Source organism: Scyliorhinus torazame, chromosome 3, assembly GCF_047496885.1.
Source record: "Scyliorhinus torazame isolate Kashiwa2021f chromosome 3, sScyTor2.1, whole genome shotgun sequence".
NCBI lineage: Eukaryota > Metazoa > Chordata > Chondrichthyes > Carcharhiniformes > Scyliorhinidae > Scyliorhinus > Scyliorhinus torazame.
The window spans coordinates 360,921,909-360,943,168 of NC_092709.1; the positions used below are offsets into that span (position 1 = coordinate 360,921,909).

Below are 21,260 nucleotides of genomic sequence, written 5' to 3' on the forward strand. Positions count from 1 at the left end.
TCTCACTATAGCACTCAAATGCACCAAATTCAGCACTCAGTGCAAAACATGAGCGATTTATTTCTTATAAGAAATATTTCTTAAATGTTCTGAAGGTATCTGTCTCCACCACCCTTTCAGGCAGCGAGTTCCAGACTCCCACCACCCTCTGGGTAAAAAAGGTATGTTCCAGAAACATATATAGAGACAGATTCAAAGATGCCAGACCATGCTTGGAATATGAGCATTAGCAGGTGATTAAATCTTTACAGATCCAGAGATGAAATTAAATGAAAATGAAAATCACTTATTGTCACAAGTAGGCTTCAAATGAAGTTACTGTGAAAAGACCCTTGTCGCCACATTCCGGCGCCTGTTCGGGGAGGCTGGTACGGGAATTGAACCGTGCTGCTGGCCTGCCTTGGTCTGCTTTCAAAGGCAGCGATTTAGCCCTGTGCTAAACAGCCCCTGGGGTCAGGAGGTTCAGAGGGGACGTGAGAAAAACCTTTTTTACCCAGAGGGTGGTGGGAGTCTGGAACTCGCTGCCTGAAAGGGTGGTGGAGGCAGAGACCTTCAGAACATTTAAGAAATATTTCTTTTAGAAATAAATCGCTCATGTGTGCGGCCTCAACCGGGACCTGGGATTCATGTCGCATTACATTCATCCCCCACCATCTGGCCTGCGAAATCCTACCAACTGTCCTGGCTTGGTACAATTCACACCTCTTTAACCTGGGGTTATCCCATCTCTGGATCTGTAAAGATTTAATCACCTGCTAATGCTCGCATTCCAAGCATTGTCTGGTATCTTTGAATCTGTCTATATATATGTTTCTGGAGCATATCTCTTCATTCACATGAGGAAGGAGCAGCGCTCCGAAAGCTAGTGTTTGAAACAAACCTGTTGGACTTTAACCTGGTGTTGTAAGACTTCGTACTGTGCTCAAACGTTGTGACCTGCAAAGCACTTCTTCCAAAGGAACTTTAATGTTCAGCCTGTCATTGAGAAATGAAAACGAATAAAAATAGTTGAATATCATTCAATGCACTGGGATGCTACAGAAGAATTACCTTTCCCAAGCCACAGGGAGTTCCGGATGCCACCATATCAATATCTTCAGCATCTCCCATGAAATATGTCCCAAGACATTCAATGTTCTTGCCTTTATTCGAAAACTGAGATAGAATATTTTCGGTTCTTCCACCTATTACTGGTGATTTGCCTTTTCCATTACACTGAAGTTTTCCACACCTCACATCCCTGCAAGAAAATTGCAAATGGCTTAACAACCTCGCCTGTCTTTTCTTTCTTTAAGAAAAGTTACCCAGTGTTGAGTTTTATGTTTTGGAGGTAAACTGAGATGACACACAAAGTTCAAAGTGCGGGATTTTCCTGGTCTTCCCTTGATGGGATCTTCCCTTCCCGCTGGAGTTGACCCCATGCGGAGGGTTCCCTAACGGCAGAGCGGTGGGTCATGTAAAAGCTCGTGGACATCGGCAGGACCGGAAGATCCTGCTGGCAGCCAATGGCTCACCGCATTTGGTGAGGGAAACCCTGCCATTTGGGGGATTGGAAAGTCTGCGAGCGCACGAGTTTTATTCAATGCTTTAAAATATCGAATACTGAAACAAAATACAGTGGATGTTGGAAGTCTTAAATGAAAACAAATACAACGTGCTGGAAATACTCAGTATGTCCAGCAGTGTCAGTGGACAACAGAGCACATATTTAGAATCATAGAGTCACACAACACAGAAAAGGCCTTTCAGCCCATCGCATCGGCGCCGGAGAAAAACAACCACCTCACCATTCTAATTCCATTTCCCAGCACTTGATCCATAGTCTTGTCTGCCGTGGGATCACAAGTGCACATCTAAATATTTCTTAAATGTTCTGAAGGTCTCTGCCTCCACCACCCGTTCAGGCAGCGAGTTCCAGACTCCCACCACCCTCTGGGTAGAAAAGGTTTTTTTCACGTCCCCTCTGAACCTCCTGACCTTAAGTCTATGCCCCCTGGTCATTTAGCCCTCCACCAATGGGAAAGGTTTCGTCCTGCCTACTCTATCTATGCCCCACATCATTTCATACATTTCAATGGGGGAGGCAGTGGCATAATGGTATTGACACTAGGCTAGTAATCCAGAGACCCAGAGTCATGTTCTGGGTACCCGGGTTCGAATCCTACCATGGCAGATGGTGAAATTTGAATTCAATAAAAATCTGGAATGAAAAGTCTGGTGACCATGAAACCACTGTCGATTGTTGTAAAATCCCCTCTGGTTCACTCGATGTTCTTCAGAGATTCAAATCTGCCATCCTTACCCGGTCTGGCCTACATGAGGACCCAGAGCAATGTGGTTGACTCTGAAATACCCTCAGGGTTGGGCAATAAACACCGGCCCAGCGACGCCCATGTCCCAGCAACTAATTTTTAAAAATCATGTATGTCCTCCTTCTGCCTCCTCTGCTCCAAGGAAAACAATCGCAGTCTATCCAATCTCTTCACAGCTAAAACCCTTTCCAGTGCTATCACATCCCTCCTATAATGTGGATTCCAGAACTGCACACAATACTCTAGCTGTGGCCGAAGCAACGTCCCAGTGCCAGCAAAACCTCCCTGCTCTTAACATCTGTGCCTCGGCGAATAAAGATGATGTGGAGATGCCGGTGTTGGACTGGGGTGAGCACAGTACAAAGTCTTACAACACCAGGTTAAAGTCCAACAGGTTTGTTTCAAACACTAGCTTTCGGAGCACTGCTCCTTCCTCAGGTGAATTCCAGAGATGGATTCCAGAAACATATATATATAGACAAAGTCAAAGATGCAAGACGATACTTTGAATGCGAGTCTTTGTCGGTAATGAAGTCTTTACAGGTCCAGACGGAGGGACTGGAGAGAGGGATAATCACAGGTTAAAGTGGTGTGAATTGTCTCAAGCCAGGACAGTTGGTAGGATTTGGCAAGCCCAGGACAGGTGGTAGGGGGTGAATGTAATGCGACATGAATCCAAGGTCCCGGTTGAAGCTGTACTCATGTGTGTGGAACTTGGCAATAAGTTTCTGCTCGCCGATTCTGCGTTGGCATTCAGGCAGGAATGTTCCCTTCCAGTCGGGGAACACTTCAGCAGTCAAGGGTATTCAGCCTCTGATCTTCGGGTAAGTTTTCTCCAAGGCGGCCTTCAGGACGAGCGACAACGCAGAATCGCCGAGCAGAAGCTTATTGCATCTGCCTTCTTAACCAGTGTATCCACCTGCTCTGCTATCTTAAGGGACCGGTGCACATGCACACCAAGGTCCCTCTGATCCTCGGTGCTTCCCAGAGTCCTGCCGTTTGTCCTGCATTCCCAATGCAGGACAAACTACCCCACCAATTTTTGTATCATCCGCAAACTTACTGATCAACCCTCCTACATTCATATCGGAATCATTTATATAAACCACAAATAGCAATAGCCCCAACACTGATCCCTGTGGGACCCCAACACTGATCCCCGTGGGAACCCAACATTGATCCCCGCGGGACCCCAACACTGATCCCTGCGGGACCCCAACACTGATGCTTGTGGGACCCCAACACTGATCCCTGTCCCCAACACTGATCCCTGCGGGACCCAACACTGATCCCTGCGGAACCCCAACACTGATCCCTGTGGGACCTCAACACTGATCCCCGCGAGACCCCAACACTGATCCCTGCGGGACCCCAACACTGATCCCTGTGGGACCCCAACACTGATCGCTGCGGGACCCCAACACTGATCCCTGTGGGACCCCAACACTGATCCCCGTGGGACCCCAACACTGATCCCCGCGGGACCCCAACACTGATCCCCGCGGGACCCCAACACTGATCACCGTGGGACCCCAACACTGATCCCCGCGGGACCCCAACACTGATCCCTGTGGGACCCCAACACTGATCTCTGTGGGACCCCAACACTGATCCCCGCGGGACCCCAAAACTGATCCCTGTGGGACCCCAACACTGATCCCCGCGGGACCCCAACACTGATCCCTGTGGGACCCCAACACTCGCCCATGTGGGACCGCAACACTGATCCCTGCGGGACCCCAACACTGATCTCTGTGGGACCCCAACATTGATGCTTGTGGGACCCCAACACTGATCCCCGCGGGACCCCAACACTGATCCCTGTGGGACCCCAACACTGATCCATGTGGGACCCCAACTCTAATCCCTGCGGGATCCCAACGCTGATCCCTGTGGGACCCCAACACCGATCCCTGGCCCCAACACTGAACCCCGCGGGACCACAACACTGATCCACGTGGAACCCCAACACTGATCCCTGCGGGACCCCAACACTGATCTCTGCGGGACCCCAACACTGATCCCTGCGGAACCCCAACACTGATTCCTGCGGGGCCCCAACACTGATCCCTGCGGGACCCCAACACTGATCCCAACGGGACCCCAACACTGATCCCCGCGGGACCCCAACACTGATCCCTGTGGGGCCTCAACACTGATCCCTGCGGAACCCCAACACTGATCCCCGCGGGACCCCAACACTGATCCCCGCGGGACCCCAACACTGATCCCTGCGGGACCAAAACATTGATCCCCGCGGGACCCCAACACTGATCCCTGTCCCCAACACTGATCCTTGTGGGACCCCACTGGACACAGGCTTCCAGTCAGAAAAATACCCCTCGACCATCACCCTCTGCTTCCTGCCACTCAGCCAATTCTGGATCCAATTTGCCAAATTTCCTTGGATCACTTGGGTTTTTAACTTCGCTATCAGTCTCCCATGTGGCACCTTCTCAAAAGTCTTGCTGAAGTCTAAGTCGACGACGTCAAATCTATTTCCCTCATCTGTACACCTGGTCATCTCTTCAAAAAATTCAATCAAGTTGGTCAGACATGACCTCCCCTGAACAAAATTGTTTTTTGAGGTTGGTTTGACATTTGATCGGAACAGGAAACTTTACTCCGTTCTACAGATGCTGCCTGACTTGAGTATTCCCAAGATGTTATTTTTTGTTGTGCTTTTCAATGTCTGCTCCTTCATGCTTACAGCCACTTAGGAAGGTGGTTATTGCTCAGGAGAGAGTGGAGAGGAGGTTTACAAGAATGTTGCCAGGCTGGAAAAGTGTAGCTATGAGGAGAGACTGGATAGGCTGGGGTTATTTTCCTTGGAACAAAGGGTGAGGGGGGACTTAATTCAGGTGTACAAAATGATGAGGGGCAGAGATCAGGTGGACAGATTAAAATTGTTTCCCTTGGTGGAGAATTCTGGAACCAGGGGACATAGATTCAAGATAAGTGGCAGAAGGTGTAGAGGGGACATGAGGAAACACTTTTTTATGCAGAGGGTAGTGGGAGTGTGGAATTCGCTGCCCGAGTTGGGGGTGGGAGTGTGGAATTCGCTGCCCGAGTTGGGGGTGGGAGTGTGGAATTCGCTGCCCAGGTTGGGGGTGGGAGTGTGGAATTCGCTGCCCGAGTTGGGGGTGGGAGTGTGGAATTCGCTGCCCAGGTTGGGGGTGGGAGTGTGGAATTCGCTGCCCGAGTTGGGGGTGGGAGTGTGGAATTCGCTGCCCAGGTTGGGGGTGGGAGTGTGGAATTCGCTGCCCGAGTTGGGGGTGGGAGTGTGGAATTCGCTGCCCGAGTTGCTGGTGGGAGTGTGGAATTCGCTGGTCGAGTTGGGGGTGGGAGTGTGGAATTCGCTGCCCGAGTTGGGGGCGGGAGTGTGGAATTCGCTGCCCGAGTTGGGGGTGGGAGTGTGGAATTCGCTGCTCGAGTTGGTGGCGGGAGTGTGGAATTCGCTGCTCGAGTTGGTGGCGGGAGTGTGGAATTCGCTGCCCGAGTTGGGGGCGGGAGTGTGGAATTCGCTGCCCGAGTTGGGGGCGGGAGTGTGGAATTCGCTGCCCGAGTTGGGGGTGGGAGTGAGGAATTCGCTGCCCGAGTTGGGGGTGGGAGTGTGGAATTCGCTGCCCAGGTTGGGGGTGGGAGTGTGGAATTCGCTGCCCGAGTTGGGGGTGGGAGTGTGGAATTCGCTGCCCGAGTTGCTGGTGGGAGTGTGGAATTCGCTGGTCGAGTTGGGGGTGGGAGTGTGGAATTCGCTGCCCGAGTTGGGGGCGGGAGTGTGGAATTCGCTGCCCGAGTTGGGGGTGGGAGTGTGGAATTCGCTGCTCGAGTTGGTGGCGGGAGTGTGGAATTCGCTGCTCGAGTTGGTGGCGGGAGTGTGGAATTCGCTGCCCGAGTTGGGGGCGGGAGTGTGGAATTCGCTGCCCGAGTTGGGGGCGGGAGTGTGGAATTCGCTGCCCGAGTTGGGGGTGGGAGTGTGGAATTCGCTGCCCGAGTTGGTGGTGGGAGTGTGGAATTCGCTGCCCGAGTTGGGGGTGGGAGTGTGGAATTCGCTGCCCGAGTTGGGGGTGGGAGTGTGGAATTCGCTGCCCGAGTTGCTGGTGGGAGTGTGGAATTCGCTGCCCGAGTTGGGGGTGGGAGTGTGGAATTCGCTGCCCGAGTTGCTGGTGGGAGTGTGGAATTCGCTGGTCGAGTTGGGGGTGGGAGTGTGGAATTCGCTGCCCGAGTTGGGGGTGGGAGTGTGGAATTCGCTGCTCGAGTTGGTGGTGGGAGTGTGGAATTCGCTGCCCGAGTTGGGGGTGGGAGAGTGGAATTCGCTGCCCGAGTTGGGGTTGGGAGTGTGGAATTCACTGCCCGAGTTGGGGGTGGGATTGTGGAATTCGCTGCCCGAGTTGGGGGTGGGAGTGAGGAATTCGCTGCTCGAGTTGCGGGTGGGAGTGTGGAATTCGCTGCCCGAGTTGGGGGTGGGAGTGTGGAATTCGCTGCACGAGTTGGGGGTGGGAGTGTGGAATTCGCTGCACGAGTTGGGGGTGGGAGTGTGGAATTCGCTGCCCGAGTTGGGGGTGGGAGTGAGGAATTCGCTGCCCGAGTTGGGGGTGGGAGTGTGGAATTCGCTGCCCAGGTTGGGGGTGGGAGTGTGGAATTCGCTGCCCGAGTTGGGGGTGGGAGTGTGGAATTCGCTGCCCGAGTTGCTGGTGGGAGTGTGGAATTCGCTGGTCGAGTTGGGGGTGGGAGTGTGGAATTCGCTGCCCGAGTTGGGGGCGGGAGTGTGGAATTCGCTGCCCGAGTTGGGGGTGGGAGTGTGGAATTCGCTGCTCGAGTTGGTGGCGGGAGTGTGGAATTCGCTGCTCGAGTTGGTGGCGGGAGTGTGGAATTCGCTGCCCGAGTTGGGGGCGGGAGTGTGGAATTCGCTGCCCGAGTTGGGGGCGGGAGTGTGGAATTCGCTGCCCGAGTTGGGGGTGGGAGTGTGGAATTCGCTGCCCGAGTTGGGGGTGGGAGTGTGGAATTCGCTGCCCGAGTTGCTGGTGGGAGTGTGGAATTCGCTGGTCGAGTTGGGGGTGGGAGTGTGGAATTCGCTGCCCGAGTTGGGGGTGGGAGTGTGGAATTCGCTGCTCGAGTTGGTGGTGGGAGTGTGGAATTCGCTGCCCGAGTTGGGGGTGGGAGAGTGGAATTCGCTGCCCGAGTTGGGGTTGGGAGTGTGGAATTCACTGCCCGAGTTGGGGGTGGGATTGTGGAATTCGCTGCCCGAGTTGGGGGTGGGAGTGAGGAATTCGCTGCTCGAGTTGGGGGTGGGAGTGTGGAATTCGCTGCCCGAGTTGGGGGTGGGAGTGTGGAATTCGCTGCACGAGTTGGGGGTGGGAGTGTGGAATTCGCTGCACGAGTTGGGGGTGGGAGTGAGGAATTCGCTGCCCGAGTTGGTGGTGGGAAAGTGGAATTCGCTGCCCGAGTTGGGGGTGGGAGTGTGGAATTCGCTGCCCGAGTTGGGGGTGGGAGTGTGGAATTCGCTGCCCGAGTTGCTGGTGGGAGTGTGGAATTCGCTGCCCGAGTTGGGGGCGGGAGTGTGGAATTCGCTGCCCGAGTTGGGGGTGGGAGTGTGGAATTCGCTGCCCGAGTTGGGGGTGGGAGTGTGGAATTCGCTGCCCGAGTTGGGGGTGGGAGAGTGGAATTCGCTGCCCGAGTTGGGGTTGGGAGTGTGGAATTCGCTGCCCGAGTTGGGGGTGGGAGTGAGGAATTTGATGCCCGAGTTGGTGGTGGGAGTGTGGAATTCGCTGCCCGAATTGGGGGTGGGAGTGTGGAATTCGCTGCCCGAGTTAGGGGCGGGTGTGTGGAATTCGCTGCCCGAGTTGCTGGTGGGAGTGTGGAATTCGCTGCCCGAGTTGCTGGTGGGAGTGTGGAATTCGCTGCCCGAGTTGGGGGTGGGAGTGTGGAATTCGCTGCCCGAGTTGGGGGTGGGAGTGTGGAATTCGCTGCCCGAGTTGGGGGTGGGAGAGTGGAATTCGCTGCCCAGGTTGGGGGTGGGAGTGTGGAATTCGCTGCCCGAGTTGGGGGTGGGAGTGTGGAATTCGCTGCCCAGGTTGGGGGTGGGAGTGTGGAATTCGCTGCCCGAGTTGGGGGTGGGAGTGTGGAATTCGCTGCCCGAGTTGCTGGTGGGAGTGTGGAATTCGCTGGTCGAGTTGGGGGTGGGAGTGTGGAATTCGCTGCCCGAGTTGGGGGCGGGAGTGTGGAATTCGCTGCCCGAGTTGGGGGTGGGAGTGTGGAATTCGCTGCTCGAGTTGGTGGCGGGAGTGTGGAATTCGCTGCTCGAGTTGGTGGCGGGAGTGTGGAATTCGCTGCCCGAGTTGGGGGCGGGAGTGTGGAATTCGCTGCCCGAGTTGGGGGCGGGAGTGTGGAATTCGCTGCCCGAGTTGGGGGTGGGAGTGAGGAATTCGCTGCCCGAGTTGGGGGTGGGAGTGTGGAATTCGCTGCCCAGGTTGGGGGTGGGAGTGTGGAATTCGCTGCCCGAGTTGGGGGTGGGAGTGTGGAATTCGCTGCCCGAGTTGCTGGTGGGAGTGTGGAATTCGCTGGTCGAGTTGGGGGTGGGAGTGTGGAATTCGCTGCCCGAGTTGGGGGCGGGAGTGTGGAATTCGCTGCCCGAGTTGGGGGTGGGAGTGTGGAATTCGCTGCTCGAGTTGGTGGCGGGAGTGTGGAATTCGCTGCTCGAGTTGGTGGCGGGAGTGTGGAATTCGCTGCCCGAGTTGGGGGCGGGAGTGTGGAATTCGCTGCCCGAGTTGGGGGCGGGAGTGTGGAATTCGCTGCCCGAGTTGGGGGTGGGAGTGTGGAATTCGCTGCCCGAGTTGGTGGTGGGAGTGTGGAATTCGCTGCCCGAGTTGGGGGTGGGAGTGTGGAATTCGCTGCCCGAGTTGGGGGTGGGAGTGTGGAATTCGCTGCCCGAGTTGCTGGTGGGAGTGTGGAATTCGCTGCCCGAGTTGGGGGTGGGAGTGTGGAATTCGCTGCCCGAGTTGCTGGTGGGAGTGTGGAATTCGCTGGTCGAGTTGGGGGTGGGAGTGTGGAATTCGCTGCCCGAGTTGGGGGTGGGAGTGTGGAATTCGCTGCTCGAGTTGGTGGTGGGAGTGTGGAATTCGCTGCCCGAGTTGGGGGTGGGAGAGTGGAATTCGCTGCCCGAGTTGGGGTTGGGAGTGTGGAATTCACTGCCCGAGTTGGGGGTGGGATTGTGGAATTCGCTGCCCGAGTTGGGGGTGGGAGTGAGGAATTCGCTGCTCGAGTTGGGGGTGGGAGTGTGGAATTCGCTGCCCGAGTTGGGGGTGGGAGTGTGGAATTCGCTGCACGAGTTGGGGGTGGGAGTGTGGAATTCGCTGCACGAGTTGGGGGTGGGAGTGAGGAATTCGCTGCCCGAGTTGGTGGTGGGAAAGTGGAATTCGCTGCCCGAGTTGGGGGTGGGAGTGTGGAATTCGCTGCCCGAGTTGGGGGTGGGAGTGTGGAATTCGCTGCCCGAGTTGCTGGTGGGAGTGTGGAATTCGCTGCCCGAGTTGGGGGCGGGAGTGTGGAATTCGCTGCCCGAGTTGGGGGTGGGAGTGTGGAATTCGCTGCCCGAGTTGGGGGTGGGAGTGTGGAATTCGCTGCCCGAGTTGGGGGTGGGAGAGTGGAATTCGCTGCCCGAGTTGGGGTTGGGAGTGTGGAATTCGCTGCCCGAGTTGGGGGTGGGAGTGAGGAATTTGATGCCCGAGTTGGTGGTGGGAGTGTGGAATTCGCTGCCCGAATTGGGGGTGGGAGTGTGGAATTCGCTGCCCGAGTTAGGGGCGGGTGTGTGGAATTCGCTGCCCGAGTTGCTGGTGGGAGTGTGGAATTCGCTGCCCGAGTTGCTGGTGGGAGTGTGGAATTCGCTGCCCGAGTTGGGGGTGGGAGTGTGGAATTCGCTGCCCGAGTTGGGGGTGGGAGTGTGGAATTCGCTGCCCGAGTTGGGGGTGGGAGAGTGGAATTCGCTGCCCGAGTTGGGGTTGGGAGTGTGGAATTCGCTGCCCGAGTTGGGGGTGGGAGTGAGGAATTTGATGCCCGAGTTGGTGGTGGGAGTGTGGAATTCGCTGCCCGAATTGGGGGTGGGAGTGTGGAATTCGCTGCCCGAGTTAGGGGCGGGTGTGTGGAATTCGCTGCCCGAGTTGCTGGTGGGAGTGTGGAATTCGCTGCCCGAGTTGGTGGTTGGAGTGTGGAATTCGCTGCCCGGGTTGGGGGTGGGAGTGTGGAATTCGCTGCCCGAGTTGGGGGTGGGAGTGTGGAATTCGCTGCCCGAGTTGGGGGCGGGTGTGTGGAATTCGCTGCCCGAGTTGCTGGTGGGAGTGTGGAATTCGCTGCCCGAGTTGGTGGTGGGAGTGTGGAATTCGCTGCCCGGGTTGGGGGTGGGAGTGTGGAATTCGCTGCCCGAGTTGGGGGTGGGAGTGTGGAATTCGCTGCCCGAGTTGCTGGTGGGAGTGTGGAATTCGCTGCCCGAGTTGGGGGTGGGAGTGTGGAATTCGCTGCCCGAGTTGGGGGTGGGAGTGTGGAATTCGCTGCCAGAGTTGGGGGTGGGAGTGTGGAATTCGCTGCCCGAGTTGGGGGTGGGAGTGTGGAATTCGCTGCCCGAGTTGGGGGTGGGAGTGTGGAATTCGCTGCCCAAGTTACAAAAAGAACAAAGAACAAAGAAATGTACAGCACAGGAACAGGCCCTTCGGCCCTCCAAGCCCGTGCCGACCATACTGCCCGACTAAACTACAAACTTCTACACTTCCTGGGTCCGTATCCTTCTATTCCCATCCTATTCATATATTTGTCAAGATGCCCCTTAAATGTCCCTATCGTCCCTGCTTCCACTACCTCCTCCGGTAGCGAGTTCCAGGTACCCACTACCCTCTGCGTAAAAAACTTGCCTCGTACATCCACTCTAAACGTTGCCCCTCTCACCTTAAACCTATGCCCCCTAGTAATTGACCCCTCTACCCTGGGGAAAAGCCTCTGACTATCCACTCTGTCTATGCCCCTCATAATTTTGTATACCTCTATCAGGTCGCCCCTCAACCTCCTTCGTTCCAGTGAGAACAAACCGAGTTTATTCAACCGCTCCTCATAGCTTATGCCCTCCATACCAGGCAACATTCTGGTAAATCTCTTCTGCACCCTCTCTAAAGCCTCCACATCCTTCTGGTAGTGTGGCGACCAGAATTGAACACTATACTCCAAGTGTGGCCTAACTAAGGTTCTATACAGCTGCAACATGACTTGCCAATTCTTATACTCAATGCCCCGGCCAATGAAGGCCAGCATGCCGTATGCCTTCTTGACTACCTTCTCCACCTGTGTTGCCCCTTTCAATGACCTGTGGACCTGTACTCCTAGATCTCTTTGACTTTCAATACTCTTGAGGGTTCTACCATTCACTGTATATTCCCTACCTGCATTAGACCTTCCAAAATGCATTACCTCACATTTGTCCGGATTAAACTCCATCTGCCATCTCTCCACCCAAGTCTCCAGACAATCTAAATCCTGCTGTATCCTCAGACAGTCCTCATCGCGATCCGCAATTCAACCAACCTTTGTGTCGTCTGCAAACTTACTAATCAGACCAGTTACATTTTCCTCCAAATCATTTATATATACTACAAAGAGCAAAGGTCCCAGCACTGATCCCTGTGGAACACCACTGGTCACAGCCCTCCAATTAGAAAAGCATCCCTCCATTGCTACCCTCTGCCTTCTATGGCCTAGCCAGTTCTGTATCCACCTTGCCAGTTCACCCCTGATCCCGTGTGACTTCACCTCTTGTACTAGTCTACCATGAGGGACCTTGTCAAAGGCCTTACTGAAGTCCATATAGACAACATCTACTGCCCTACCTGCATCAATCATCTTAGTGACCTCCTCGAAAAACTCTATCAAGTTAGTGAGACACGACCTCCCCTTCACAAAACCGTGCTGCCTCTCACTAATACGTCCATTTGCTTCCAAATGGGAGTAGATCCTGTCTCTAAGAATTCTCTCCAGTAATTTCCCTACCACTGACGTAAGGCTCACCGGCCTGTAGTTCCCGGGATTATCCTTGCTACCCTTCTTAAACAGAGGAACAACATTGGCTATTCTCCAGTCCTCCGGGACATCCCCTGAAGACAGCGAGGATCCAAATATTTCTGTCAAGGCCTCAGCAATTTCCTCTCCAGCCTCCTTCAGTATTCTGGGGTAGATCCCATCAGGCCCTGGGGACTTATCTACCTTAATATTTTTTAAGACACCCAACACCTCGTCTTTTTGGATCACAATGTGACCCAGGCTATCTACACCCCCTTCTCCAGACTCAACATCTACCAATTCCTTCTCTTTGGTGAATACTGATGCAAAGTATTCATTTAGTACCTCGCCCATTTCCTCTGGCTTGTTGGTGGTGGGAGTGAGGAATTCGCTGCTCGAGTTGGTGGTGGGAGTGAGGAATTCGCTGCCCGAGTTGGTGGTGGGAGTGTGGAATTCGCTGCCCGAGTTGGGGGTGGGAGTGTGGAATTCGCTGCCCGAGTTGGGGGTGGGAGTGTGGAATTCGCTGCCCGAGTTGGTGGTGGGAGTGTGGAATTCGCTGCCCGAGTTGGGGGTGGGAGTGTGGAATTCGCTGCCCGAGTTGGGGGTGGGAGTGTGGAATTCGCTGCCCGAGTTGGGGGTGAGAGTGTGGAATTCGCTGCCCGAGTTGGTGGTGGGAGTGTGGAATTCGCTGCCCGGGTTGGGGGTGGGAGTGTGGAATTCGCTGCCCGAGTTGGGGGTGGGAGTGTGGAATTCGCTGCCCGAGTTGGGGGTGGGAGTGTGGAATTCGCTGCCCGTGTTGGAGGTGGAGGCAGGGACCCTTTTAAAATGTACCTGGATCTGCACCTTAACTGCTCTAGGCTACAGGCCTATGGGCGGGTGCAGGAAGGTGGGATCAGAAAGGGCACCTGGGTGTCCTAGGGCTGGCATGAAGAAGATGGGCTGAATGGTCTCCTACTGTACTGTAATTTTTCTATGTATTGATGATTCAATACCTCAGTTTTGTTTCTCTTTCTCACAGCCAGGCGTAACTAATCAAATACAGTAAACAGTCAATAGACACAAATCGAACACTGAAAAATTCAACACTATACCCAGTTGAACAAAGGTAATTTAATCCAGTTTTATCTGTCTTTAAACAACACCCACGGGATAATTTCATCAGCTAACAATGCATCTTCTTCTGAAAAAATCCCTTTCTATCAGGGCTCTTGACAACAGAACAGGAGAAATACTGGATGCGATTTTCCGCCACATCGGTGGGAATCCGGTTTTGGGCTGGATGCTGGAAACAAAACTGGGTGAGGGTCACCCAACTGCGTCGCCCGCTATGATCTGGATCATGCCCAATAATCAATGGTCTGTTTGAGGCCGCACTCTCCCACCGCCCAGGAATCAGCAGCCAATCCCTTCACCCAGGAACCGATTACACAAACGGAGACCAGTCATGATGGCAGCTCAGGCGTCTTGGAGGCCATTGGAGCCCCTGCGTGGTTGGGGACAGGAGCACTCTCCCTGGCAGTGCTCGCAGTTGGAAACTGACAGTGCCAGCGTCCCAAGTTGGCACTGCCAGGGTGTCAAGGGCACTGCCAAGGGTTGAGACCTGAGCGGGGCCATGAAGGTGAGGGTGGGGTGAAGGGGGTCAGACACAGGGTCAGACACAGGGTCAGAGACAGGGCCAGGCACAGGGTCAGGCACAGGGTCAGGCACAGGGTCAGAGACAGGGTCAGGCACAGGGTCAGGCACAGGGTCACGCACACGGTCAGAGACAGGGTCAGGCACAGGGTCAGACACAGGGTCAGGCACAGGGTCAGAGACAGGGTCAGGGACAGGGGCAGGCACAGGGTCAGACACAGGGTCAGAGACGGGGTCAGAGACGGGGTCAGACACAGGGTCAGACACAGGGTCAGAGCCAGGGTCAGGCACAGGGTCAGGCACAGGGTCAGAGACGGGGTCAGGCACAGGGTCAGAGACAGGGTCAGACACTGGGTCAGAGACATGGTCAGAGACAGGGTCAGGCACAGGGTCAGAGACAGGGTCAGGCACAGGGTCAGACGTAGGGTCAGGCACAGGGTCAGAGACAGGGTCAGAGACAGGGTCAGGCACAGGGTCAGAGACAGGGGCAGAGACGGGGCAGAGACAGGGTCAGGCACAGGGTCAGGCAAAGGGTCAGGCACAGGGTCAGAGACAGGGTCAGGCACAGGGTCAGAGACAGGGTCAGAGACAGGGTCAGACACAGGGTCAGAGACAGGGTCAGACACAGGGTCAGACACAGGGTCAGAGACGGGGTCAGAGACGGGGTCAGACACGGGGTCAGAGACGGGGTCAGAGACAGGGTCAGGCACAGGGTCAGGCACAGGTCAGACACAGGGTCAGACACAGGGCCAGGCACAGGGTCAGACACAGGGTCAGGCACAGGGTCAGGCACAGGGTCAGAGACAGGGTCAAGCACTGGGTAAGACACAGGGTCAGGCACAGGGTCAGAGACAGGGTCAGAGACAGGGTCAGGCACAGGGTCAGACAGGGGCAGGAAGAGGGTCAGACACAGGGTCAGACACAGGGTCAGGCACAGGGTCAGAGACAGGGTCAGGCACAGGGTCAGAGACAGGGCCAGACACAGGGTCAGAGACAGGGTCAGAGACAGGGTCAGGCACAGGGTCAGAGACAGGGTCAGACACAGGGTCAGGCACAGGGTCAGAGACAGGGTCAGAGACAGGGTCAGACACAGGGTCAGGCACAGGGTCAGAGACAGGGTCAGACACAGGGTCAGAGACAGAGTCAGGCACAGGGTCAGAGACAGGGTCAGAGACAGGGTCAGGCACAGGGTCAGACACAGGGTCAGACACAGGGTCAGGCACAGGCTCAGAGACAGGGTCAGGCACAGGGTCAGGCACAGGCTCAGAGACAGGGTCAGGCACAGGGTAAGACACAGGGTGAGAGACAGGGTCAGGAACAGGGTCAGACGCAGGGTCAAAGACAGGGTCAGACACAGGGTCAGACACATAGTCAGACACAGGGTCAGAGACAGGGTCAGAGACAGGGTCAGGGACAGGGTCAGGCACAGGGTCAGAGACAGGGTCAGAGACAGGGTCAGGCACTGGGTAAGACACAGGGTCAGAGACAGGGTCAGAGACAGGGTCAGACACAGGGTCAGAGACAGGGTCAGGCACAGGGTCAGAGACAGGGTCAGACACAGGGTCAGGCAGAGGGTCAGACACAGTGTCAGGCACAGTGTCAGAGACAGGGCCAGACACAGGGTCAGACACAGGGTCAGGCACAGGGTCAGAGACAGGGTCAGAGACAGTGTCAGAGACAGGGTCAGGCACAGGGTCAGACACTGGGTCAGGCACAGGCTCAGAGACAGGGTCAGGCACAGGGTCAGGCACAGGGTCAGAGACAGGGTCAAGCACTGGGTAAGACACAGGGTCAGGCACAGGGTCAGAGACAGGGTCAGAGACAGGGTCAGGCACAGGGTCAGACAGGGGCAGGAAGAGGGTCAGACACAGGGTCAGGCACAGGGTCAGAGACAGGGTCAGGCACAGGGTCAGAGACAGGGCCAGACACAGGGTCAGAGACAGGGTCAGAGACAGGGTCAGGCACAGGGTCAGAGACAGGGTCAGACACAGGGTCAGACACAGGGTCAGGCACAGGGTCAGAGACAGGGTCAGAGACAGGGTCAGACACAGGGTCAGACACAGGGTCAGGCACAGGGGTCAGAGACAGGGTCAGACACAGGGTCAGAGACAGAGTCAGGCACAGGGTCAGAGACAGGGTCAGAGACAGGGTCAGGCACAGGGTCAGACACAGGGTCAGACACAGGGTCAGGCACAGGCTCAGAGACAGGGTCAGGCACAGGGTCAGGCACAGGCTCAGAGACAGGGTCAGGCACAGGGTAAGACACAGGGTGAGAGACAGGGTCAGGAACAGGGTCAGACGCAGGGTCAAAGACAGGGTCAGACACAGGGTCAGACACATAGTCAGACACAGGGTCAGAGACAGGGTCAGAGACAGGGTCAGGGACAGGGTCAGGCACAGGGTCAGAGACAGGGTCAGAGACAGGGTCAGGCACTGGGTAAGACACAGGGTCAGAGACAGGGTCAGAGACAGGGTCAGACACAGGGTCAGAGACAGGGTCAGGCACAGGGTCAGAGACAGGGTCAGACACAGGGTCAGGCAGAGGGTCAGACACAGTGTCAGGCACAGTGTCAGAGACAGGGCCAGACACAGGGTCAGACACAGGGTCAGGCACAGGGTCAGAGACAGGGTCAGAGACAGGGTCAGAGACAGGGTCAGGCACAGGGTCAGACGTAGGGTCAGGCACAGGGTCAGAGACAGGGTCAGGCACAGGGTCAGACGTAGGGTCAGGCACAGGGTCAGGCACAGGGTCAGAGACAGGGTCAGAGACAGGGTCAGGCACAGGGTCAGAGACAGGGTCAGGCACAGGGTCAGGCACAGGGTCAGAGACAGGGTCAGACACAGGGTCAGACACGGGGTCAGAGACGGGGTCAGACACGGGGTCAGAGACGGGGTCAGAGACAGGGTCAGACACAGGGTCAGTGACAGAGTCAGGCACAGGGTCAGGCACAGGGTCAGAGACAGGGTCAGGCTCAGGGTCAGGCACAGGGTCAGAGACAGGGTCAGAGACAGGCTCAGGCACAGGCTCAGACACAGGGTCTGAGACAGGGTCTGGCACAGGGTAAGACACAGGGTCAGACACAGGGTCAGACACAGGGCCAGGCACAGGGTCAGGCACAGGGTCAGAGACAGGGTCATGCACTGGGTAAGACACAGGGTCAGAGACAGGGTCAGAGACAGGGTCAGACAGGGTCAGTGACAGGGTCAGGCACAGGGTCAGACAGGGTCAGGCAGAGGGTCAGACACAGGGTCAGACACAGGGTCAGAGACAGGGTCAGAGACAGGGTCAGACACAGGGTCAGACACAGGGTCAGAGACAGGGTCAGGCACAGGGTCAGAGACAGGGTCAGAGACAGGGTCAGACACAGGGTCAGACACAGGGTCAGGCACAGGGTCAGAGACAGGGTCAGACACAGGGTCAGAGACAGGGTCAGAGACAGGGTCAGGCACAGGGTCAGAGACAGGGTCAGAGACAGGGTCAGGCACAGGGTCAGGCACAGGGTCAGGCACAGGGTCAGACACAGGGTCAGGCACAGGCTCAGAGACAGGGTCAGGCACAGGGTCAGGCACAGGCTCAGAGACAGGGTCAGACACAGGGTAAGACACAGGGTGAGAGACAGGGTCAGGAACAGGGTCAGACGCAGGGTCAGAGACAGGGTCAGAGACAGGGTCAGACACAGGGTCAGGCACAGGGTCAGACACAGGGTGAGAGACAGGGTCAGAGACAGGGTCAGACAGGGTCAGACACAGGGTCAGGCACAGGGTCAGACACAGGGTCAGGCACAGGGTCAGGGACAGGGTCAGGAACAGGGCCAGGCACAGGGTCAGAGACAGGGTCAGAGACAGGGTCAGGCACTGGGTAAGACACAGGGTCAGAGACAGGGTCAGAGACAGGGTCAGACACAGGGTCAGAGACAGGGTCAGGCACAGGGTCAGAGACAGGGTCAGACTCAGGGTCAGACAGGGTCAGAGACAGGTCAGGCACAGGGTCAGACACAGGGTCAGGCAGAGGGTCAGACACAGTGTCAGGCACAGTGTCAGAGACAGGGCCAGACACAGGGTCAGACACAGGGTCAGGCACAGGGTCAGGCATAGGGTCAGACACAGGGTCAGGCACAGGGTCAGGCACAGGGTCAGGCACAGGGTCAGAGACAGGGTCAGGCACAGGGTCAGACACGGGGTCAGGCACAGGGTCAGGCAAAGGGTCAGAGACAGGGTCAGGCACAGGGTCAGAGACAGGGTCAGACACTGGGTCAGAGACAGGGTCAGAGACAGGGTCAGGCACAGGGTCAGAGACAGGGTCAGAGACAGGGTCAGGTACGAGGTCAGAGACGGGGTCAGAGACGGGGTCAGAAACAGGGTCAGGCACAGGGTCAGAGACAGGGTCAGAGACAGGGTTAGGCACAGGGTCAGAGACAGGGTCAGACACAGGGTCAGGCACAGGGTCAGCCACAGGTTCAGACACAGGGTCAGAGACAGGGTCAGCCACAGGGTCAGAGACAGGGTCAGGCACAGGGTCAGGCACAGGGTCAGACACAGGGTCAGACACAGTGTCAGGCACAGGGTCAGAGACAGGGTCAGAGACAGGGTCAGAGACAGGGTAAGAGACGGGGTCAGGAACAGGGTCAGACACAGGGTCAGGCACAGGGTCAGAGACAGGGTCAGGCACAGGGTCAGACACAGGGTCAGGCACAGGGTCAGAGACAGGGTCAGAGACAGGGTCAGGCACAGGGTAAGACACAGGGTGAGAGACAGGGTCAGGCACAGGGTCAGACGTAGGGTCAGGCACAGGGTCAGAGACAGGGTCAGAGACAGGGTCAGGCACAGGGTCAGAGACAGGGGCAGAGACGGGGCAGAGACAGGGTCAGGCACAGGGTCAGGCAAAGGGTCAGGCACAGGGTCAGAGACAGGGTCAGGCACAGGGTCAGAGACAGGGTCAGAGACAGGGTCAGACACAGGGTCAGAGACAGGGTCAGACACAGGGTCAGACACAGGGTCAGAGACGGGGTCAGAGACGGGGTCAGACACGGGGTCAGAGACGGGGTCAGAGACAGGGTCAGGCACAGGGTCAGGCACAGGTCAGACACAGGGTCAGACACAGGGCCAGGCACAGGGTCAGACACAGGGTCAGGCACAGGGTCAGGCACAGGGTCAGAGACAGGGTCAAGCACTGGGTAAGACACAGGGTCAGGCACAGGGTCAGAGACAGGGTTAGAGACAGGGTCAGGCACAGGGTCAGACAGGGTCAGGCAGAGGGTCAGACACAGGGTCAGGCACAGGGTCAGAGACAGGGTCAGGCACAGGGTCAGAGACAGGGCCAGACACAGGGTCAGAGACAGGGTCAGGCACAGGGTCAGAGACAGGGTCAGACACAGGGTCAGACACAGGGTCAGGCACAGGGTCAGAGACAGGGTCAGAGACAGGGTCAGACACAGGGTCAGACACAGGGTCAGGCACAGGGTCAGAGACAGGGTCAGACACAGGGTCAGAGACAGAGTCAGGCACAGGGTCAGAGACAGGGTCAGAGACAGGGTCAGGCACAGGGTCAGACACAGGGTCAGACACAGGGTCAGGCACAGGCTCAGAGACAGGGTCAGGCACAGGGTCAGGCACAGGCTCAGAGACAGGGTCAGGCACAGGGTAAGACACAGGGTGAGAGACTGGGTCAGGAACAGGGTCAGACGCAGGGTCAAAGACAGGGTCAGACACAGGGTCAGACACATAGTCAGACACAGGCTCAGAGACAGGGTCAGAGACAGGGTCAGGGACAGGGTCAGGCACAGGGTCAGAGACAGGGTCAGAGACAGGGTCAGGCACTGGGTAAGACACAGGGTCAGAGACAGGGTCAGACACAGGGTCAGAGACAGGGTCAGGCACAGGGTCAGAGACAGGGTCAGACACAGGGTCAGGCAGAGGGTCAGACACAGTGTCAGGCACAGTGTCAGAGACAGGGCCAGACACAGGGTCAGACACAGGGTCAGGCACAGGGTCAGAGACAGGGTCAGAGACAGGGTCAGAGACAGGGTCAGGCACAGGGTCAGAGACAGGGTCAGACACTGGGTCAGAGACAGGGTCAGGCACAGGGTCAGACGTAGGGTCAGGCACAGGGTCAGGCACAGGGTCAGAGACAGGGTCAGAGACAGGGTCAGGCACAGGGTCAGGCACAGGGTCAGAGACAGGGTCAGGCACAGGGTCAGGCACAGGGTCAGAGACAGGGTCAGACACAGGGTCAGACACGGGGTCAGAGACGGGGTCAGACACGGGGTCAGAGACGGGGTCAGAGACAGGGTCAGACACAGGGTCAGTGACAGAGTCAGGCACAGGGTCAGGCACAGGATCAGTGACAGGGTCAGGCTCAGGGTCAGGCACAGGGTCAGAGCCAGGGTCAGAGACAGGCTCAGGCACAGGCTCAGACACAGGGTCTGAGACAGGGTCTGGCACAGGGTAAGACACAGGGTCAGACACAGGGTCAGACACAGGGCCAGGCACAGGGTCAGGCACAGGGTCAGAGACAGGGTCATGCACTGGGTAAGACACAGGGTCAGAGACAGGGTCAGAGACAGGGTCAGACAGTGTCAGTGACAGGGTCAGGCACAGGGTCAGACAGGGTCAGGCAGAGAGTCAGACACAGGGTCAGACACAGGGTCAGAGACAGGGTCAGACACAGGGTCAGACACAGGGTCAGAGACAGGGTCAGGCACAGGGTCAGAGACAGGGTCAGAGACAGGGTCAGACACAGGGTCAGACACAGGGTCAGGCACAGGGTCAGAGACAGGGTCAGACACAGGGTCAGACACAGGGTCAGAGACAGGGTCAGAGACAGGGTCAGGCACAGGGTCAGAGACAGGGTCAGAGACAGGGTCAGGCACAGGGTCAGACACAGGGTCAGGCACAGGCTCAGAGACAGGGTCAGGCACAGGGTCAGGCACAGGCTCAGAGACAGGGTCAGACACAGGGTAAGACACAGGGTGAGAGACAGGGTCAGGAACAGGGTCAGACGCAGGGTCAGAGACAGGGTCAGAGACAGGGTCAGACACAGGGTCAGGCACAGGGTCAGACACAGGGTCAGAGACAGGGTTAGAGACAGGGTCAGAGACAGGGTCAGGCACAGGGTAAGACACAGGGTGAGAGACAGGGTCAGGCACTGGGTAAGACACAGGGTCAGAGACAGGGTCAGAGACAGGGTCAGACACAGGGTCAGAGACAGGGTCAGGCACAGGGTCAGAGACAGGGTCAGACTCAGGGTCAGACAGGGTCAGAGACAGGTCAGGCACAGGGTCAGAC

General features: G+C 56.9%; 1 protein-coding gene across 1 annotated transcript in view; it reads right to left on the bottom strand.

Moving 5' to 3' along the window:
- Positions 1 to 21,260, bottom strand: part of LOC140409441 (disintegrin and metalloproteinase domain-containing protein 12-like) — a 587,674-nt gene that overhangs the window by 13,382 nt on the left and 553,032 nt on the right. The window contains exon 16 of the mRNA XM_072497874.1: positions 1,051 to 1,240. Within this exon, the coding sequence (XP_072353975.1) occupies positions 1,051 to 1,240 (190 nt within the window). The remainder of the gene's footprint in view (positions 1 to 1,050; positions 1,241 to 21,260) is intronic.